We start from the raw sequence: 22,213 nt of genomic DNA, 5'->3' as shown, positions 1-22,213 counted from the left end.
GCCTCCGTTGAGACAATCATGTGATTTTTATCCTTATTCTCTTAATTTGCTGTTATCACATTAATTGACTGTCATTTGTTGAACCATCTTTACATCCCAGGAATAAATCCCACTTTTTTTTGTCTTTTATCTTTTTAGGGCTGCACTCACACTATATGGTGGTTCCCAGGCTAGGGGTTGAGTCAGAGCTGTAGCTGATTCATTTCTCTTGGGTAAATATCTAGGATTGAAGTTGGATAAAGAGTAGGTGTTTGTTTAGTTTTGTTGAAAGAAGTAAAAAGGTTGTCCATCATGGTTATACCACTTCATACTCCTACTAAGAGTTCATTTTTTATTTTTTATTTTTTGCCGTTTGTCTATTTAGGGCCGCACCCACAGCATATGGAAGTTCCCAGGCTAGGGGTTGAATCAGAGCTACAGCCACCGGCCTACACCACAGCCACAGCAATGCCAGATCTGAGCTGCATCTGTGACCTACACCACAGCTCACGGCAATGCCAGATCTGTAACCCACTGAGCGAGGCCAGGGATCGAACCCATGTCCTCATGGATTCTAGGATACTCATCGGGGTCGTTACCACTGAGCCACAGGGAACTCCTCAGTGTGTTTGTAGTAGCCTTTCCCTGATGACTAATATGATGATGAATATTTTCCCCCCACGCTTAGGGCTGGTTACATATATATCTTCCTTTGTTATCTTTCTATTCAAAGTTTTTTTCCATTAAAAAAACGAATCGACTGTCTTCTTGCATTCTTCTAAACATCTTTATTGCATGTCTTAAAATGTTTTTATTGACGTGTAATGGACATATAAGGTCAAGGTACACACCATGTTGATTTGATGCATTTATGTATTGCAATATGGTTATCACTAACTTTAGCTGGCGTCTCTATCACCCTGTTTCTCTTTTGTGGTGAGAACATGTGAGATCTCCTGTCTCAGCAGTGTCGACCTCTCCAACACAGTGTCATGGGCTCCAGAACTGACTCATCTTCTAGTTGGAGATGTTTAACCTTTAAGAATATGCCCTGAGGGAGTTCCTGTTGTGGCTCAGTGGAAATGAATCAGACTAGGATCCATGAGGACTCAGGTTCGATCCCTGGCCTCACTCGGTGGATTAAGGATCCAGTGTTGCAGGAGCTGTAGTGTAGGTTGCAGGTGTGGCTCAGATCTGACTTGGCTATGGCTGTGGTGTAGGCTGGCAGCTACAGCTCCAATTCTACTCTTAGCTTGGGAACCCCTATATGCTGCAGGCGTGGCCCTAAAAAGACAAAAAAAAAAAAAAAAAAGAAAAGAAAAGAATATGTCCCTAACTACCTTACCTCCAGTCCCTGGTAACCACCATTCTGTTTGTTTCTATGAGTTCAGTTCTTTTAGATTCCTCATATAAGTAATATCATACAATATTTGTCTTTGTCTGGCTTATGTCACTAAGCATAATACCCTCAAGGTCCATCCATATTGTCCCAAATGGCAGAGTTTCCTTGTTTCTCGTGGCTGAATAGTCTGTGTGTGTGTGTATCTGTCTGTCTCACATCTTATTTATCCGTTTATCCATTGATGGACCTTTATGTCTGAGTTATTATGAATAATGCTGCAGTTAACATGAGAGTACAGAGTAGTTCCTGCTGTGGCGCAGCAGAAATGAACCTGACTAGTGCCCATGAGGATGGGGGTTCAATCCCTGGCCTCAGTAGGTTAAGGATTTGGCATTGCTGTGAGCTGTGTATAGGTTGCACAGGTGGCTGTGGTGTAGGCTGGCAGCCATAGTTCCGATTTAATCCCTAGCCCGGGAACTTCCATATGCTGCACCTGCGCCCCCCCCCCCAAAAAAAACACCATGAGAGTGCAGATACTACTTTTTTGATACTAGTATTTCACAAAGGGGCCAAGAATATGCAGTGGGGAAAGGATAGTCTTTTTGACAAATGCTAGTGGAAAACTGGAAAACCACATGCAGTAAAAGGAAACTGGACTTCTTTTTGATGTCCCTCGCAAAAATTAACTCAAGATGAATTAAAGACATACATAAGAACTGATACTGTAAAACCGCTGAAAGCAAACCTAGGGAAGAGGCTCCTTGGCGTTGGTCTTGGCAGCCAGTTTTGGGATATGACACCAAAACATGAGCAATGATTCTGAAGTCATTGCATCTCGACCCTGACCTTATATCCTACAAAAAATGTGATCCAAGACGAATCACAGAACTGAACGTAAAAAAGCCAGAGCCATACAAGTTTTAGAGAGTAAACATAGGAAAATAATCTCATAATTTCAGGATGTTTTCCTGAGCCAAGTTTTCTTTTGCAAGTCACGCATAACCTAAAAAGAACAACACTCAACAAATTCGGCCCCATCAAAATTTAAAATTTCTGTGCATCAAAACACCCTAATAATGAAATTAGTAGGCACACCTCGGTTTGCTGGAAGATGGTCTCATATTGGACAAAGAACCGGTCTTTGGATATATCACGGATCGATAATAAAAAAACCAAACCAAGCCAGCCTTTCTGCATTTTGTTTTCATTTCCTTTGGATAAATATCCAGAAATGAGACTGCTGGGTAATAGGGTAGCTTTATTTTCAGTTTTTGGAGACCCCTCCATACTGTTTTCCACAGGATGGAAACCACTTTACACCCCCACCCCCAACAGATCCTAGGGTCCCCTTTCCCCACATTCTCCCCAACAGTTGTTAGCTCTTGTCTTCCTGAAGATGGCCATTCGAACAGGTGAGAGGCGACCTCTCCTTGTGGTTTTGCTTTGCATGTCCCTGAGGACTAGTGATAGTGACGCTCCCATAGCCTCTAGGTATGTGCAGTACCTGGAGCCGGTGCCTTAGGCTGAAGCTCCAAGACAGCAGAATAGGCCTGTTACACAGGGAGATGGGGGGCACGTCTCAGCCCGCTGTCTACACAGTGACTGGAGTGTGGGGTCCTGCCAAGAATTGTCCCTTTGATCGTTTCAGACCCATGAGGTCCCCAAACACAGTGTCCCCTGGCCTCCAGAGTCCAGCGCTAAGAGGGCACCCCCAGGATGGGCGGCACGTGCCCACTCACAGGCTCTGGCAGGGCTGTGGACATGGCATGAGCATGGGGCACGCACACTGTGACTAGCACATTGGAGGGACAGTGCAAAAATGTGCCTGCCAGCTCTGGCACTAGCGAGGTAGAAGAAAAACACAAAAACGGCACCTGCCAGCGTCTCTGTCACCAGGGGGCGTCCTAACAGATTCCTAGCCCTCCAGCAGGTGCATTAAGACTAGTGAATAGACCTTCACTTGTGGGCTAGGCCTTTGCATTTTCTTTTCTTTTTTTTTTTTTTTTCATCTTTTTTTCTAGGGCCACACCCACGGCATATGGAGGTTCCCAGGCTAGGGGTCTAATCAGAGCTGTTGCCGCTGGCCTACACCAGAGCCACAGCAACACGGGATCTGAGCCGAGTCTGAGACCTACACCACAGCTCACGGCAACGCCGGATCCTTAACCCGCTGAACAAGGCCAGGGATCGAACCTTAAACCTCATGGTTGCTAGTCGGATTCGTTAACCACTGAGCCACAACGGGAACTCCTGCGCTAGGCCTTTTCAAACTGTAGCTTTGGTGCTGGGTCCTGGGGCAAGTGAGTCTGCGTGCAAGCCCTTTCAGAGTGGATCCTCTGCTCCCTACAGCCCTGTGGGTCTTCTGGATGTAAGTCCTGCTGGTTTTCAATGCCAGGCACTTTGGGGGCTCATCTTACCCATGCAGCCCCCAAAGGTCAGAGTGCGTGATGTGGGCACAGACCCCTGGTTTCATATGTGTGCGGTCCCTCCCGATTTCAGGTCACCCTGCTGGGGGTGGGGTTTTTGGTGAGATGGCATCTCTTCCTGTCTCGATGTGGCTCTTAGCTCCTTTGGGGTGGAAGAGCTGTTCAGCCGGTTTCCAGGTCCTTTCCACTGGGGAGTTTTCCCATAGGTAGCAGTAAATTTGTTGTGTCCTGGAAGGGGGTGAGGTCGAGACTCTTCCTCCTCTGCCATCTCGAAGCGCCTCCCTGCTTGCTCTCTGTCCTCACTGATTTTAACCCCCTGGTGGTGTTACCCATTTCTGTGGCCGTCGTGTAAAATCTTCAACGCCTTATGGACTCATGCCTTCCTCCTGTACGTCTGTCGGTTCTGCTTCATATCCGTTGAAGGTCTGTTGGGAGACGCATCCAGATGTACGGTTGTCATGGCCTCGCGATGAATTGACCTTATTGTCATTGGGAAATGTTCTCTTCTATCTCTGCTAATGATCTTTGCTCAGAGCTTATTTTCTCTGAGATTAATATGGTCATTCCAACCTACACGGCATATATTCTTTCATGCAATCTGTGTTTTTATGTTTGACATAAATCTCTTGGAGGTGGCATATTGTTCGGTGTTGCTTCTCTTTAAATCCGTCTGGCAGGCTCTGTCTTTGAGTCCATTCACAGTAAATGCAATTATTAATTTGGCTTCATTTGGGCTGGGCTGGTTTTATTTGTGCTCATTCTCTCTGTCTCCTGTTCTCTTGTTTTGTTCTTTTTCTCTTTTCCTGTTTTGTTTGGTATTCACTGGATATTTCGAATCCCCATTTAATTGATCTATGGACTTTGTAGCTATACTTCCAGGTACTACGTTTTCATAATTGTTGCGCTAGGGAGTGTAACACACATCCTCGGTTGATTTCACAGTCTGCTTGGAGTTAATGCTTTATACGTCACGGAAAATACTAAAGCCTGGCAACTGTATAGGTCTGTTTTCCACCCCTGTCAACCATTACACCAGGGTTTTCATATGTATTACAACTTCCTAAATCATAAATCTCCAATATGATATTATAGGTTTTTTTGCTTTAAATATATAAAAATGTATACATGTATTATATGTGTAACATATATATATTTAAAAACGTGTTTTTAAAACTTGGCTTTAAAAAAAAATTAGGAGGGGAGTTCCCGTTGTGGCTCAGTGGTTAACGAATCCGACTAAGAACCATGAGGTTGAGAGTTCGATCCCTGGCCTTGCTCAGTGGGTCGGGGTTCCGGAGTTGACGTGAGCTGTGGTGTAGGTTGCAGACGCGGCTCGGATCCCACGTTGCTGTGGCTGTGGTGTAGGCCAGTGGCTACAGCTCCGATTTGACCCCTAGCCTGGGAACCTCCATATGCCGCGACAGCGGCCCAAGAAATGGCAAAAAGACAAAAAAAAAAAAAAAAAAAAAATAGGAGGAAAATGGTCCTGGATGCTTTCACCCCAGCTTTCACGAGGGTCTGAATTTCCCTCTGGTATCCCTTCCGTTCATCCTGAAGAATTTCCTTTAGAATTTTATGCGGTGCAAGTTTCCTGTCGATGCCTCTTCTCTTAATTTTATTTTATCGGAAGGTACTTGTTTCACCTTCTTTCCTGAAGAATACTTCTCCTGGATACAGTTTATTGGGTTGACAGTTTCTTCACGGCTTTAAAGACTTTGTACCATTGTCAGCTGGCCGCCATGCTTTCTCATGAGAAGTCCTTAGACGAAGTCATTCTTATCTGGGAGGACTCTGTCCCTTTCATCTGCCTCCTTTCAAGATGTTCCTTTCGTCTTTGATTCTCAGCAGTGACTATGGTGGGCCCAGGTGGAAATTCTGGGCTGAAAGAAGATGGTTCCTCTTTTTTTGCTTAAATTTCCTGTATTTTCCATAGTCAGTCGTATGAGCTGTTTTTATGTACTTTATACTAATTCCAACACTTGGGCCATCTTGATTCACCTCCCGGATGTAGAGAACAGACCTGTGGTTGCCGAGGGGGCGGGGGAAGGAAGCGGGGTGGGCGGGGAGTTTGGGGTTAGTCGATACAAACTATTCCATTAGCAGGGATAAGCATAGCACAGGGGACTCTATCCAGTCTCTTGGGATAAACCATGATGGAAGATAATATAAGAAATGGGAGGGATCGGGAGCTTGGGCTTATCAGACACAACTTAGAATAGATTTACAAGGAGATCCTGCTGAATAGCATTGAGAACTTTGTCTAGATACTCATGTTGCAACAGAACAAAGGGTGGGGAAAAAATGTAATTGTAATGTATACATGTAAGGATAACCTGACCCCCTTGCTGTACAGTGGGAAAAAAAAAAAAAAGAAATGGAAGGTATATATTTGTATGACAGGGTCACTTTGCTGTACAATGGAAATTGACACAATATTGTAAATCAACTCTAATTTTTTTTAAAGTTAAAAAAAAAGATTCACCTCTACTGATTCTTTGTATATTGAGTAGTTTGAGGTTGCATCCCAGATATGGTGAATGTTCTGTTGTATAGAATTTGGATTGGTAGGTATTTCTTTTAAAATATATTTTCGAACCGCAATTAACGTTCTTGGATTGATAAGCCTCGGTCCATTTCTTGTTTCCTTACTCTTCATTTTCCAGTCTGCCCCAGACACGTGACCTTCAGCGGTCAGCCAGAGATTTGGGCAGCGTTTACGTGCCACATTTAAGCTTCCCTTTCTCTAGATTTTTCGGAAGAGGAGTTGTGGTCCAGAGAACATGGGAAGTTGACCTCTCCTCTCACAGATGGGGGCTGAACTTCAACCATAACAAAACCTTTAAAAATCCCCTCAAACCTTTACTTTCTATTGTCTGTCATCTTTTTTTTTTAAAGACCCTCAAATTGGATTTCTCTTTTTCATTTTTTAGTTTTAGTGACGTATGGTTCATTTCCAAGGTTGGGTAATGTCTGCTGTACAACAGAATGGTTCATTTCTCCATGTACACACACCCCTTCTTCTTTGAGATTCTTTCCCCACAGAGACGATCACAGAATATTGGGTAGAGGTCTCTGTGCTGTACAGCGGGTCCCCACTGGCCAATCACTCCATGTAATGTTTTTGTTTTTTGGTTTTTTGTCTTTCTGCCTTTGCTAGGCCCGCTTCCCGTGGCATATGGAGGTTCCCAGGCTAGGGGTCTAATCGGAGCTGTAGCCACTGGCCTACGCCAGAGCCACAGCAACTTGGGATCCGAGCCATGTCTGTGACCTACACCACAGCTCACAGCAATGCCAGGTCCTTAACCCACTGAGCAAGGCCAGGGATCGAACCTGCAACCTCATGGTTCCTAGTCGGATTCGTTCGCCACTGCGCCATGACGGGAACGCCATCATTCCGTATAATGTTGAGCATTTCATGGCTGAAGGGAAATTGAAGCAACTCTGAATCCACAGCACGATTGGCGCTGCAGAGAAGCATCTCTTCCATCCTCACATCAGCTGTTTTGGTCTGAGCCCCTTGCACCCTTCCTGTCCTAGTCTGAATCCATGAGCTTGTATCCTCGGGAGTCTGTAATTAATTATATCCGGCTACCATCCTTTAAAGTTTTGTTTTCCTTTTCTGCCTGCATCCGTGCTGCTGTTTCCCTGCTGGCTTGGCTCTCAGAACCTGTCAGCCAGAGCATAAATGTATTAACGCTATGATTATAATGGATGATCTGAAAAGGGCGAGCTTTCTAGAGGCTCCATTTTTTAAGTCACTGTTAGGTTGTAGCAATTTCTTGATGACACCCAGATTCATGTAGAAGGTACACAGGCCTCCCGTACTCAGGATGAAGTTAGATCCGGGCCATCGAACATAGCATTGTTTGGGGCAAAGTGTCAAAATAATCGCTGTCGGTCACGGTCAAAGCAGATGGGTCTACACAGCTGTTAGGAGACTCAGGGTGGAAGTGGGCTGGACAAGGATGAAGAAAGCCACCCTCCTGATATTGAACGGATGTTTTGGCGTTGCATTCTGCCTTTGACAGGTGTGATAGCCGGCATTTATGAAGAGTTTTCAAGAAAGACATTTCATTGTTCAAGTGTGACAATAGCCTTGGTTATCAGGAAAAAGCACATGTGAATTCACAGAAGCCTCATTTCGCTTTCATGCTGGGAGAAGTTCTGCTTCCCCAGTGCGGCGCCAAAGTCAATAAACAGCTGCAGGTGATCCACTGATTTCAGCAAGAATTTACTGAAAATTTGTATAACCCTTGAATGGCTGAATTCTGGGACAGTTGAGGCCCAGCAGATTCATGCTTACGTGTCCTGTGGAAGCACCTTAGATTTGGGAAGCAGGCTGACTCTGATACGTATGAGTGTGGATACCTGGGAATGTAAATTCACCACGCTGAAGCTTGGTTTTCTCATCTCTAAAAAGGGAAGGAGACACCTCTTTGCTTTGGAAAACACCTCCCACACCCCACATGCGCACAGGAGGCCCTCAGTCATTGTGGTCCCCCACTCAGCTTCAGAAATGCACATGTGACACGGCCATGCCAGCCACTTGGGCTCTATTCAGCCAGACCAGTGATTGGTCCAAGAAGTGGCTGTGTGACCCCAGCCTGGCCGATCAGAATCCTTCCACGGAATCAGAGTTGAAAGGCTTCTTCTCTCCCTCTCCCTCTCATGAGTGATGTACCGTGAGACAACAGGTCCACCTGAGTCGGTGGCTGGTATCCTCAGCAACTATTGAAGGTGACGTCTCTCTGCAGAAGGAAGGAATGAGGCCCAGAGTGAAGATACAGAAGAGATAAGAGGCAGGTGGAGCGATGGAGCCCTGCTGAGTCGGGTCAGGATTGGGGCGAGCAGGCACCGGGTGGGCAAAATTAAGGGGGCACTGCTCTCAGGGTCCTCCCAGTGCAGGGTCAGCATCACTTCCTTAGATTTTGCCCCTTCGCTTGCCGGACCCCAGTCCTGGGCCTGCTGGTCCCTGAGCTTGGGTCCCTCCAGGAGCTGAAATTGAGAGGAATTGAGTGCCAGCAGGTCTGGGGGAGCTGATCCCAGGAAACACGTGCAACAGAGAGGGGGTGCGACACAGCAAGGAAGGCAGTCAAAGACAGGTGTTCGATGAAGCCGCTCACCTCTGAGTTACCTGGACTCACCGCCATCGGGGACTTCACGCACAGGGGCCTTCAAGGCAGCGGAAGGTCAGAGAAGCTGATGCTTTTATGCACAGTTCTCTGTTCATCATGGATGAAAGGCTGCCTTAAGCGGCATTACCTCTCATGCATTTTGAGTTTACCCATCCAGGGCAGAACCCCTCACTCCCTCCCCGCCCCCCAGCATTGAGTCACAGGTGTCCGCAGTAAGCAGCCTGAGGTGTGTGGAGGTGCCTGAGAGGGGACATGGGACAGGTATCATCAGTGCCTCCGTCTCTGTGCCCTTCCAGGCCTGTGAGCCATATCCGTAGTCACTGCCAGCTATGGGAGCTGGCGTCCTATTTTGCTTATGCAAGATCATGTTGGGCTGCGGCTATTTGCCCCCTGGAGAGACCTGACCAATCAATAACTCCCTGACCTTGTCCTGGGAACCAGATCCCTCTTACCATCCTTGTCCCCCTAAAAGCCCAGGGGGCTGGGTGTTAGAATCCCCACTTTACATGTGATGAGTTGGAAGCTTGGACAGCATCCTGCTGCCACACATGGCCTGTTTTGTTTGCACATGTGTCTCCCTCATCCAGAATAGATGGAAACTAGCTTTAGTGTATCAGCAGAAAACCAAGGGGGTCCAGAGAAGGGCGTCCATCAGTGTCCAACAACGCTGGACATTTGGTTTGGGAAGTAACGTAACATAGAATAAAGAACGTGGGCTTTTGGGATGGGGGTGCTAGGCTCAGATTTTGGTCCTGCTGCTTCCAGCCATGTGAACTTGGACCTGTCAAAAAGCGTCTGCAAACCTGTTTCCTCTTCTGAAAAACAAGAATGCCCATTTCTGTCTTTGTTACATTCACATTTTCCTTAAATTCCTTGCACATGCAGAGCATATTAATAATAGCTCTTTTAAAGTCCTTATTTGCTAATTTCATCACTGGCGCCATTTCTGAGTCTTTTTGTCTTTATTAGTTTTCCTCCTGCTTATGTGTCATATTTTCCTGCTTCTTTGCCTGTCTAAATTTTTTTTCTTTTTTGGATACCGGACATTGGAATTTTGCTTTATTTTTATTGGACTAAAGTTGGTTTGTAATGTTCATTTCAGCTGTACAAAATAGTGCTTTGGTAGTTTTATAGATTATACTCTGTTTGAAGTTGTTATAGAGTGTTGGTTAGCCTCCCTGTGCTGAACGCCACATCCTGAATCTTATTTATTTTATACCTAGTCGTTTGTACCTCTTCATCCTCTTCCCCCACCGCCTCCCCTCTGGTAACCACCCAAGGAGAACTTCTAGAAGTGAAAACTTCCATATATGAAAAGAAATATTCATTGAGTGGGTTAATAGAAGATTAGGCAGTGCAGAAGAAAAGGTTAGTAAACTTGAAGACACAGAAATAGAAACTATTTAAAATGAAGCCCTGGGGAAAAAAATTAACAGAGCCTCAGTGACTTACAGAACAAAATGTAGTAATTTAACCTATGTGTGGTTGGAATCTCAGAAGGAGGAATGGGCATAGAGTATTGAAGAAATAATGCTTGAATTTGTTTTAGTTGATGAAAATGATAAAATCAAATACAAGTTCTATCAACTCCAAACAAGAGCAACATAACAACCCCAACTAGTATCTGTGAGGATGTGGGTTCGACCCCTGGCCTTGCTAAATGGGTTAAGGATCTGGCATTGCCGTGAGCTCTGGTGTAGGTCGCAGATGTGGCTTGAATCTGGTATTACTGTGGCTGTGGTGTAGGCGGACAGCTGCAACTCCGATTTAACCCCTAGCCTGGGAACTTCCATATGCCACAGGTGCAGCCCTAAAAAGATAAAAAAAGAACCCAGCGTTGTCTCTGTGAGGATGCGGGTTTGATCCCTGGCCTCACTCCATGGATTAAGGATCCGGCACGTGGCCACAAGCTGCAGTTTAGGTTGCACCTGTAACTCTGATTCAACGCCTGGTCTGAGAACTTCCATGTGTCGCAGGTGTGGCCTTAAAAAAAAAAAAAGAAAGGAAACATCATCAGAAACATCATAATCAAATAGCTTAAAACCATTAAGAGAAAATCTTAAAAGCAACCCGAGAACAAAAGGACACGTTGTGTTAAGAAATGGAAACTTTGTGAAAACCCAAATACAATGGAGCAATAGCTTTCAGGTGATAAAGAGAACTATCAAACCAGAATTCTGTATTGAACAGAAATACCTTTCTAAAATGAAGTCAGAGGAAGACTTAAAAAAAAAAAATAACGCAATGCCCAGAGTTATCTTAAAATGTGCTCTGAAAATAAGGGGCAGAGCCCACGCGGCCCCCAGCCACAGACCTGGCATATGGTTAGCAATTTTCAAATGCCTCCATGTCCTCTATGTCCTGGGTGGCATGGTGGCTTCTGGAAAGGTTTGGATAAGCACCTGGGGGGAGGTGTCAGGGGGAGACCTGGCTCTCTTAGCTGCCTCTTGCCACCTGTCACGGCACCTTTGATTGAGGAGGGGCTTTTTGGTTGGCTGACTGCCTCTGCCATCAGACTGTGAGATTCCTGAAAAGTTGGGGTTTGTCATATTTACCTGGCTTAGGGCTCAGCACGTGGTGAAGGCTCAGGAAATGCCACCCAGAGAATAGGGGAGCAAGAGAGAGAAAGAAGAGGGAAAGCCCTGGCCCACATAGCAGCCAAGGCTCTGATAAAGTTTGAACTGGATGGCACGGTCACTGCTTCTCTTCTGTCCAGAATGAACGCCAGACTCTTCCCACCCCAGCCTGCAAGGCCTGCAGGCCTGCTTATGCCCACTTTGCTGACAGCCCGCTCTGCCCCCTCCATCTTCTGCTCCGCCTTCTGCTCATCCCTGCAGCACGCTGACCTTACGATGCAGAACCACTTACACTCGCCGTGCCCGGTTTCGTGGTCACTGCCCCCCAGAACTCTGCAAGCATCACTCCAGCACACAGCATTCTGCTCACGTCCCCTCCGTGGAGGCCCTCCTGCATACCCACCCCCAGCATGTCATACCCATGTGCCCTTTCCCGGCCCCTTTTCCTCAGTGCACCTGTTGCTACCTGTGACTCCATGAGATGCTTATACATGTGTTCTCTTAGTGGCTGCTCTCAGGCACCAGAACATCGGTTCTGTGAGGGCCGCAGGGGTTCCTCATCGTTCGCAGCTGTATCCCCAGGACCCGCTAAGCACCAACTAAGCAACTATTTATGTCTAAAATAGAGTACAGATATGCAGAGATACATTTATATATATGTATATGCATAATGCATATGCATATCCACATTCACTAAGCAGCATACATATATAGGAGCACACATGTATGAATATGCATATAAACACTCAGTAGTACACGTAGACACATGAATATGCACATATATACATATGGTATATATAAACACACATACGAATATGTATATACCTTTAAAGCAGTATATATGCATATATACATGTCCATTAAGTAATATACACACACATAGGTATGCATGTGTGTATATAAGTGTGTATGTGTATATACACACCCACTAAATAGTTTACATATAAGCACATGTACATATACCCACCTTATACCAGTAGTGTGTGTGTGTGTGTGTGTGTATGCTTGTACATATATAATATCTACAAAGCAGTGTACATATTTATATTCACTTAATATATATTTGTATATCACGTGTACATGTGATACGAATGGCATACGTTACATAATTAAATGAATGACAGTCTTGACAATGAACTGGTCTTCCGACTGCCCCTGGGTTCGGGTCCCAAGGAGAATGTCCCCATCTCCCCTGCCGCAAACTCTCATTTTTCACAAATGCCCCTTAACTGCCACCCTCCCCCCATCCAGCCTCACTCTCCACCCATCACGGGTTCCCCTTGACCTTTGATGGCGGAGCCCATGGACATTTTGCTTCTGCCCCAGCAGAAAGCGTCCAGGCTGGAGTGTTCTGCTCTGAGTCAACTTTGACGTCAACAGGGCTTAATTATGTTCAAGCGAAGGAGGCAGATCCCTTTAGGGGAACTTTCTGAGACGTTTGCTTCCAAAGTGTCTTTCTTGCATTAGCAAATGGGCCCTCTGCTTCGAGAGCCATAGGGCTGGACCAGAATAAACAGTTAATTAAAATTCATGGAATAGCCAGAGGCAGTCTGCACATGAAATAGCAGAAAATGGTGCAGAGTTTTATGATAACGATTCTTTATGTCCCTCAAAGGAAGATTCTGGATAAAATTGAGCACCAGTTGCGCAAATGATGTTGCCAGACTCCACACTATCTTATTATGCAATGATGATCATTTTCACACACGAGCATGTGATTAACTGTCTCAGTCCACGTTCCAGACTTTCACATCTGCATGTGAATCGATTGTGTTAAAAAATTTGATTAATAGCAGCTCTCCAGTTTAGTGCCCAGACTGCAACAAATCCATTTTGGAGTTAAGTGCAGATTCGATTGTATATATCTGTTTATAAGTTTGAATGTTCAGAGACATTTGATTTGTCAGCGTGTTTTTTTGTTTTCTCCGCTTTAAAAATGTAGTCTTTTGGAATCTTTTCAATCTAAGTTGCTGGACTTCCAAGATAAGGGTAGCATGGTGGAAAAAGCCCAGCATTTTAAGTCAAACAGTAAACATTTTTGCCAGCTGCTCGGTCTCGGCATTATTCCAGGTGTGGCAAATAAGATCGGTGACATCCCTGATGCCGAAGAGCTGAACGTTTAATAGGGGAGACAAATACACAAATGATAAACCAACATGATTTCAAGGATGACAGTTGCTTGGCCAGAAATGTTCAGTACAGTGGCCTGGGACGGTGGCTTTGCTCTCCCTGGAGGACAGGGCAACGTGGAAGGTGTCTTTGAGAAGGGGACATTTAAACCCAGACCTCAATGTCAAGAAGGAAACAGACCATGTGGGGATCTGGGGGAAGGAACATCGCAGACAAAAGGGGAAGCAGATGCAAAGGTCCTGTGGCAGGGACAGTATTACGAAGGGGGCAGTGGCAGCAGATATGTGTGAGATGCTCATTTTCATTTGGGTGGTAACTATGCCAAGCAGACTGCATGCCAAAGACAGTCTTCTTGTCAGATGAGGATGTTTGAACCATGGTACCCAGGACGATCCCTCTCTCTTAGTGATCTTATTCCATCCTGATTTTTTTCTTTTCCCCACGTCGGTTGTATCCCAGATTCTTGCTCCTGCAAACATAACCAGCATCCTTTAATGTCACCCTCTAGCTGTGCGTCAGTCAACAGCAGTTGCTAAGTGGACTTGAGCTGGAGGTGGGGTGAGGCGGTGCAGCACGACCAGGTCAGCTGAGTCAGGTGAGAAGGAGCATCCAGGCTGGTCCATGGAAGGGAAGCGCCACCCTTTGTGCCCACAAAGTTCTGGGTCCCCAGGACAGCTCTGGCCTCTGATTCTGCCATCCTCTGTCCCCCAGAGCCTGGCTGGATTGAGCCGAAAAGTGGGGGTTCCAGTTCTGATCATTGAGGTCACGGAAGAGGCAGCCTGACCAGGTCTTCCCCGAAGAATCCAGCAGAATGATTCTCAATCGGCCTGCATGTCAGACTCCCCCGAGGAGCTTTTACAAAATACCACATCTTGGGAATTCCCTGGTGGCCTTAGTAGTTAAGGATCCAGCATTGTCACGGCTGTGGCTTGAATCACTGCTGTGGAGGAGATTCAGTCCCTGGCCTAGGAACTTCTGTGCCACGACTTAGTAGCAGCCAAAAGTTAACAGAATAGAATAGAATAGAATAGAATAGGATAGAATAGAATAGAATAGAATAGAATAGAATAGAATGCAACATCTCAGGATGCTCTCAGACCTTTGGGTGTGCCTCTGAACCAGTGTCGTCCGGGCTCTGAGTGTGAAGTCCGCTGGGGACCAGCAGGAGCTGGTGGGGCACAGGTTCTTAACGTGCATCGTCCCCCTTCTTTGCTGAATGGGTATCAGTTCCCACATTTCCGATGCACAGTGTTCTTGACACATGCCTTTCTGTTTTTAAAAACTGAAGTACAGTTAAGTTAGTCTACCACGGTGTGTTAATTTCTGCTGTACCGAAGGTGATTGAGTCACATTCTTTTTTAGACACGTGCCTTTCTTAGGGCAACTCGCCTGAAATCCATGCTAGCTAGCATTTATGTATTTGTCCTAATAAGTTGTAATTAATGATTCTAACATCCATTCCCAATTGAATTAGACTAATGAGGAGTGTTAATTGGGTGCTTGCCTGTCACAGCTTGGGTGGCTCTGGCCAGATTGCTCATTCTCTGCCTCATTAATTGTGATTTCTTGTGGAAGGGGCTCTGTGCCACCCTGGCGGGGGTGGGGGGGCACTGGGTCCACTTTGGGACCCGCCTCTTCTGTTTGGAAGGCTCCCAGGACCAGGCAGAGCTGCCTGCCTGTGAGGAGAGCTGACATTCCTTCTGGAACACCTGTCCTGAGCTCAGGAGGCCTGAAGGTTGCTCTTTCGGTTCAGCAGATTCCATCCGTCGTGTGATTGCCACGGGTTTGAGAGCCGGGAGGAAGGAAGGTCCTCCCGCCAAGGGTCCAGGTGCCAAGGACCCCGCCTCCCGAGGTGCTCACTTCAGCCCTGGCTCCTCTGTAGATGCCGCTGGCTCAGGCCTCCTTCCTGCAGGGCAGGGCCAGAGAGGCCCTCAGGCCAGGGGTGGTGATGCCTGCGGGGTGGGGTAGGAGGCCCGCAGCAAGAGTGTGCAGAGTGGACGGTAAAGAACAGGCTGGTGCTGGGAGTCAAGGGCCAAGGTGACAAGGCCACCTGTTTGAGCCTCTGAAATTTCAGGGTTCAATAGCGAACCAGGCAGCAAGGCTCTCCAGCCTTCCTGGTGCTGGGTTCTGACTGTCAGGGAGGAAGCAGCGGGAATCCAGTGTGGGAGGCAGCACGGGGTTTTTAATGCTGTGTAGGGACAGGGGCTGCAGGGAAGGGTGTCGCATGCACCCCCTCCCCCAGTAACAGGGAGCTTCCTACAGACGGTGATGAATGAGCAGAGACAGAGTTAACAGGTGAGAGGGCAGGAAAGGGAGCAAGAAAGATGAAAAGCAGGAAACTTCTTAAGGAAATTCTAAGGGATTTGAAATAGTTGGCACAAGGGGTGTGTATGTGGTGCATGTGTGTATGTATGTGTGGTGTGTGTATGTGTGTGTGGAATACACACACACACACACACACACACACACCCCTATCAGCTGTAGCAGAGGAATTTTTTTTCATTTTTAAAAATTAGAGTAGAATTGATTTATGGTGTTGTGTCCATTTCTTCTGTACAGCAAAATGACCCAGGAATACATATATACATATATATATGTTCTTTTTCCCATGTTATCTTCCATCATGTTCTATCCCAAGAGACTGGATAGAGTTCCCTGTGCTGCACAGCAGGACCTCATTGCTTCTCCATCCTAAATGGAATAGTTGGCATCTCCTACCCCCAAACTCCCCGTCCATCCCACTTCTTCTCCACCCGCCCTTGGCACGCACAGAGGAATCTGAACAAGACACAGACCCGAGGGGAAAGAAGGGTCTGGTTTGGGAGGTTCTCACTGGGCAGAAGGACGTCCTCAGGGACCAGAGCAGAGGTGGCATCGGCCAGTTAGGAAGCTCTTACGGTGAAATATCCAGCCCTAAATGCCAAGGTCTCTCTGTCACGGGGACACAGGCCAGGGGGTTGCGCTGGACCGTGGGGTCTCTGGCAGCACGCTGGATGCGAGCTGGATGCTGCCTGGGCAGGTGAATGCACTCAGGGCCCAGGGTTGGAGCCCAGGGGGTCAGTCTGCCCAGCACCTGCCAGCCTATGTTTCCTGGGCACCTGTGTGCATTATGCGCTCTGCTGGGTTCCATGGACACCTGACCATAGACTTGAAGGTCAGGGGTCGGGTGAAACCCACCACACAGGAAGGATCACAGAGCTGCCAGGCCGAGTTGGTCAGCCAGAGGTGAATGGCCACGATGGCTGTTTATGGACCGTATTGGTTTCCCGTGGCTGCTGTAACAATGAGCCCCAAACTGGGTGGATTAAAACAATGGAAGTTTGTTCTCCACTGTTCTGGAGGGTCCAGGGAGAGTCTGTCCTGGGCCTCTCCCCTGGTCTTTGGTTTTCCTTGGCTTAATTTCAAGAGCCTTAACTCTTTTTCTTTTCTTTTTCCAAGACTGCACCTGCGGCATGTGGAGGTTCCCAGGCTAGGGGCTGAATCAAGGTTGCAGCCACAGCCACAGCACCTCAGGGTCTGAGCCGCATCTGCGACCTACTCCACAGCTCACGGCAACGCCAGATCCCCAGCCCACTGAGAGAAGCCAAGGATCGAACCCCACTTCATGGATACTAGTCAGGTTTGTTTCCACAGAGCCATGATGGGAACTCGCTCTAAGAACCTTAAGTCAATCATATCTGCGGAAAGCCTTTATTCAGATAAGGTCACCTTCACAAGCCCAGGGGCTTGGAACTGGGGCATGGCTTTTTAATTTTTTCAGTTTCTTTGATTTTTAGGGCCACACCTGTGGCGCATGGAAGTTCCCAGGCCAGGGGTCGAATCGGAGCTGTAGCTGCCAGCCTACATCATGGCCACAGCAACGCAGGATCCGAGCCGCCTCTGCAGCCCACACCACAGTTCATGGCAACGCCGGATCCTTAACCCACTGAGGGACACCAGGGATCGAACCCGCATCCTCATGGTTCCTAGTCGGGTTCGAAGGGAACTCCAGGGGCCATGGCTTTCGACAATGGCTGTTCGACCATGACTGCATCCTGCTGTTCCCTTCCTCTTTGTCTTGTTCGTGTTGTTCCCTGGGAACGGGTCATCCTGCCTGACAGCCTGGGGCCAACTGTCCCCGTCTCCTTGGGTCTGAACTTTGAAGAGCTTGGCTCAAGCCATCTGGGCCGCTCAGCAGGAAACGTTGCCCTGAGCTTCCCAGGCCGGCCTGGCTGTAGCCAAGGGGCCAGAAATATCTGTGACCCCATGTCCCCGGAAAGCAGGCCTCCCTCCCCGCACCCTGCCCTTGCTTCAGATGGGTGGCTGATGATGGCTGTGAAGACAGGACCAGTAATCACAGCAAGAACTGCTCTTGCTAAGCGCCCTCTGTCGCGGGCACATTCTGTGACTGTAGCCCTTTGAGAAGTAAAGAAAATATGCCTCCATTCAGGACGTGCCATGGGACAGTGCCACACCACGCCCCTCACAGCGTTCCCTCTCCTGTCCTCGCAGCAGCCCTTGGAGCGAGAACACACCATGCCATTCTGCAGATGAGAAGACTGAGGCTCAGATGGGGGTGGTTGCACAGCAAAGAGCTGGAATATAAGCCTTGGTCGGAGGGGCCCCAGAGCCCAAACTTGCCAAGACCTCCTGGCAACGAACCCAGTACCTTTGATCTTAGGTCTTTTTTCCATCTTAGTCTCTCCATCCCCTGCTCAGGTTGATTTAGCCATTGTTACTCCCTGCCTCGCTTGGCTAATGAGGAAGTGGGGACAGAGGGCCAGGGCTGTACATGCAAAGCCTTCCTCCTGGTCTGCAGGAGGGCCAGGGGCAGAGCCCAGCTCTCTGGACCCTGGGTCCAGGCTTCTCAGTGTTTCTGAGAACCAGAGTGTTTCTAAGATGCCTTAGAAAATAGATTTACGGAGCTCCTCTTGGGGCTTAGTAGTAGCAAACCCGACGAGTATCCATGAAGATGTGGGTTCAATCCCTGGCCTTGGTCAGTGGTTCGGGGACCTGGCATTGCCATGAGCTATGGTGTGGGTCGCAGACATGGCTCAGATCCTACATTGCTGTGGCTATGGCATAGGCCTGCAGCTGCAGCTCCAGTTTGACCCCTAGCCTGGGAACTTCCATATGCCATGGGTACGGTCCTTAAAGGAAAAAAAAAAAAAGAAAAAAAAGAAAGAAAACAGATTCAAGCCCTTGGCTTACAGAGGAGGAAGTAGTTAAGGGGTCCCAGCCACACCCTTTCATCAGCATCCAGAACCCCACGCCTGGACCTCCATTGATATGTAAATTCAAGTCTTCAAGCTCCAGGCAACAGCTTGTACCAACCTCCCTCCTTTGTCTGGTACCCCCAAATCAGGCCTCCAAGCCCTATTCACATCACGAGCTCTGCTTTGAAAGCCCAAACTCGAAGTCTGTTTTGAGGCGTCTCTCCCAGTTCCTCAGCTGTCTCAGAGCTGCCGTGTCCCCTTCCCCCTCCCTGGGAGGTGAGAGCCGTCTTGGCACCTTTGCCCATTCTCAGTCATATCAGTGGGAGCCAGGGGGTGTTGCCCTGATGGGGGAATTGCTCAGACTCCCTGGAATCACAGCCTGAGCTTTGTGAGATGGTGCAGCCGACCGGACATCAGGGCCCCGGGTCCTGGCAGAGGCCTCGTCCGCCCCACATTGATTCTGGGAGGACAGATGGGGAGTGAGAGGGATGAGAAACCATCGTTCGTGGGATGCTGGGCTCACCACGTGTCTGCCTGCACACCTGGGGCTCGGGTCCTGTGCCCGGGCTCTGGGAGTCTCTCCTCGGATGCCTGCGAACCAGGGCCCCGCAGAGCTTTTGTTCCGTGCACCGTTGCCTCCTGTGTTTTACATTTTCAAGTTCTCTGGAAAAGGAAGTTTCATGGGGCCTCCAACCTCATGGCACTCTCCACTGGAAAAAATAGGCACAACCTAAAAATTGAGAGTTACGTTTTATGGGGTGGACTTTCTGAGCACTTTGAGCCCAGGGGACAGGACTCTCAGATGGCTTTGAGGGGCAGCTCCGAAGAGGTAAGGGGGGTGGTGTCAGGATCATGGGAGTTTTTGCACCAAAGACTAGGTCAGAACATCAAAAGATTCCTGTTAATTAGAAAAAAGCCGCCATCTCAAGTGATCCATATTAGTGTTTTGCTTTGTATGGAAAGATGCAAGAGTCTGGGCTCACTGAAATCATTTCTGTGAGAAGCACGTCACCTCTCAGGGGCTCAGGACCCTGGGCTTCCTCATCCTCAGGGTGCGTCACTGAGGATGCTCGGTTGACTGCTAGTTGGAGAGCATCCCGTTTGTGTCCTGAGTTCCCTCGGGGCCCCCTGTCTGCCTGGCTGGAATGTGATGACTTGACGGCTGAGGCCTCTTTTGCTTACGGATACGCAGGCAGCTTCCTTAGCTCACACCGCTCATTATCCTGCCTGGAAGAATGTCCTTCTGGAGGCGCCATGAAATAAAGGCATTCAGATCTGGGTGATATTTATCATCTGCCAGGCCCTCCCGCTTCCTTGGTCTCATTTAGTCTCACTGAGTGTCACCCCATTGGTACAGGGCAGGCTGTGCTAACTTGGTTCGGACAGATGCTTAGACGGAGGCTCAGACGGGCAGCAGAAACCAAGGCGGGGGTCAGAATTCAGACCTTTCCCGCCGTCTCATATCTTCCTCAGATTCACACCTCGGAGCTGAAAGAGGTCCACTTTCCAACAGAGGAGCAACTTGGGATGCCTGGAGAAAACCCCAAGTTCCCGGGATTCGTACCCACATCCCTGGCGTTCTCTGTCACAGCCCTCTTCCCAAGGAGAAAGCATTGTTGGTGACAAGTGCTGGCTAGGGAGGCAGAGGGCCTGGGTTTGAGCCCCGAGGGCACGAAGAAAGTCTAAAACCTTTCTGTGCTTCTCTTCCTTTATCTGCCACCTGAGGGTAAGAACTCCAGTTACTGGACCGGCTTGAATAGCATCATCCCAAAAATTCATGGGACGTAGCTGCAGGCCAGGACCATGAGGGATGAAGAGGGACCCTCAGAAATGAGAAAAGACAAAGAGAACTTCCTCCTGGAACCTTCCAAGGGACCGAGGCTCCGCAGACCCCCTGATTGGGAGTTTGTGGTCTCTACAACTGGGAGACAATCAATGCGTGTTGTTTGCAGCCCCCGGCTGGTGGTCCTTTGTGATGGCAGCCTGAGGAAAGGAACACAGCCCCCATCAGGATGTCGGGTACTTGGTGCGCGTTCGCCCTGCTGCTTTTTCCAGCCACGCTGTACTCCTTGCTGTGTGTCCTAAGGCGCTGTCTCTTTTGTACCCCCCGCTTCCCTAAAGCCTCTTCTTTGCCTTTGCCTGTTCACGTCCTTTCACGCCCACCCTCCGGTACCCATCCCTCCAGCGCGCCTACCCCACCCCCGACCACTGCCTGTTGGTTGTGAGTAAAAGAGTCACTCAAAAGGCAGACTGTAGTGGGTTAGACGCTCTGTCCTGACACCGAGGGGCTTGGTGATGCTGGGCTCCTTCATCCATGCCCTGGAGGCTGCAGTGACCTTGAGCTCGAGGGAAGATGGAGTCTTTATCCATGAGGACCTTGTGAGGCTTGCCTGTGAGAACCAGAGATGCTTTGCCCAGGCTCCCAAAAGACAGGGCTGTAGCTGCTGCCTTTGCTGTCACCTCTTGTCCTCTGTCCCCCCAGTGCCACATGCCTTAATTTCAGTTTCCCCGGGAGCTGACTCCAGGGGCCCTGGAGAGAGGAAGCCAGTGCAGGGGGTGGCCAGGGAAGTGAGTCAGGGAACAGAAGGCAGGAGGCTGGCGGTAAGGGTGTGTCATCAAGCCTGTTAGCCCCGGGGGCAAACTCTCAAACTCTGGGAGCCCTGATGTTCTCAGACTTGGCCACTGCTTGGGCAGGAGGGCTGGTGTGTAGACGCCCTGACTGCCAGTGTGAGTCAGATTTGGCTTCTGTGGGCATGGCCAGTCTTAACTCTGGCATGGCCAGTCTGTCACAGCAAAGTGGGCTCTACACACAGAGTCTGGGCCAAGAGAAGCAGGGCGGGCAGGTGGAGGCATCCCTGGAAATGGGGAGAGCCAGGGCCTTGGTGGGCGGTGGGCATGGACCTATGTCTCTCAGCCTGGTAGTCACTGGTGCATTTGAGCTGTGACCTCCTAGGGGGCCGGGCTGCCTCTTCCCCGCTCCTGTTTCTGCAGCTCTCTTTTCAGCACTTAGCGCATGGACAGCGCCCGGTGTACGCGTCTGATAAACAGGTGAATCCTGAACCAGAGCTGCTCCACTCCCAAGATGGCAGAACCGAGACTTGAACCAGGAGTCGGATGCTGTGAGGGGCTGGCCCCTTTTTGTCCCTCGGAAATGTAGACCTGAACGTTCTCTCTTTGGCTGTCCCTCAGGTCTGCATCGTGCAGAAGCGAGACACTAAGAAGATGTACGCTATGAAGTACATGAACAAGCAGAAGTGCATCGAGAGGGACGAAGTACGGAACGTCTTCCGGGAACTCCAGATCATGCAGGGGCTGGAGCATCCCTTCCTGGTGAATTTGTGGTGAGTGGCTCCATCCGGGTTTTCCTGTGAAGTCCTTGTTAGGGAGCCAAAGGCAATTGCGGCTCTGCAGAAGGACTTCTGCCTTGCAC

General features: G+C 48.7%; 1 protein-coding gene across 1 annotated transcript in view; it reads left to right on the top strand.

Annotated features, from left to right (window-relative positions):
• Positions 1 to 22,213, top strand: part of STK32B (serine/threonine kinase 32B) — a 361,511-nt gene that overhangs the window by 94,321 nt on the left and 244,977 nt on the right. The window contains exon 3 of the mRNA XM_021100993.1: positions 21,973 to 22,124. Coding sequence (XP_020956652.1) covers positions 21,973 to 22,124 — 152 coding nt within the window. The remainder of the gene's footprint in view (positions 1 to 21,972; positions 22,125 to 22,213) is intronic.

Source organism: Sus scrofa, chromosome 8 (assembly GCF_000003025.6).
Source record: "Sus scrofa isolate TJ Tabasco breed Duroc chromosome 8, Sscrofa11.1, whole genome shotgun sequence".
In the NCBI taxonomy this organism is placed as follows: domain Eukaryota; kingdom Metazoa; phylum Chordata; class Mammalia; order Artiodactyla; family Suidae; genus Sus; species Sus scrofa.
Note: the sequence above shows the minus strand (reverse complement) of the source record. Positions and strands in the feature narration are given on the sequence as shown.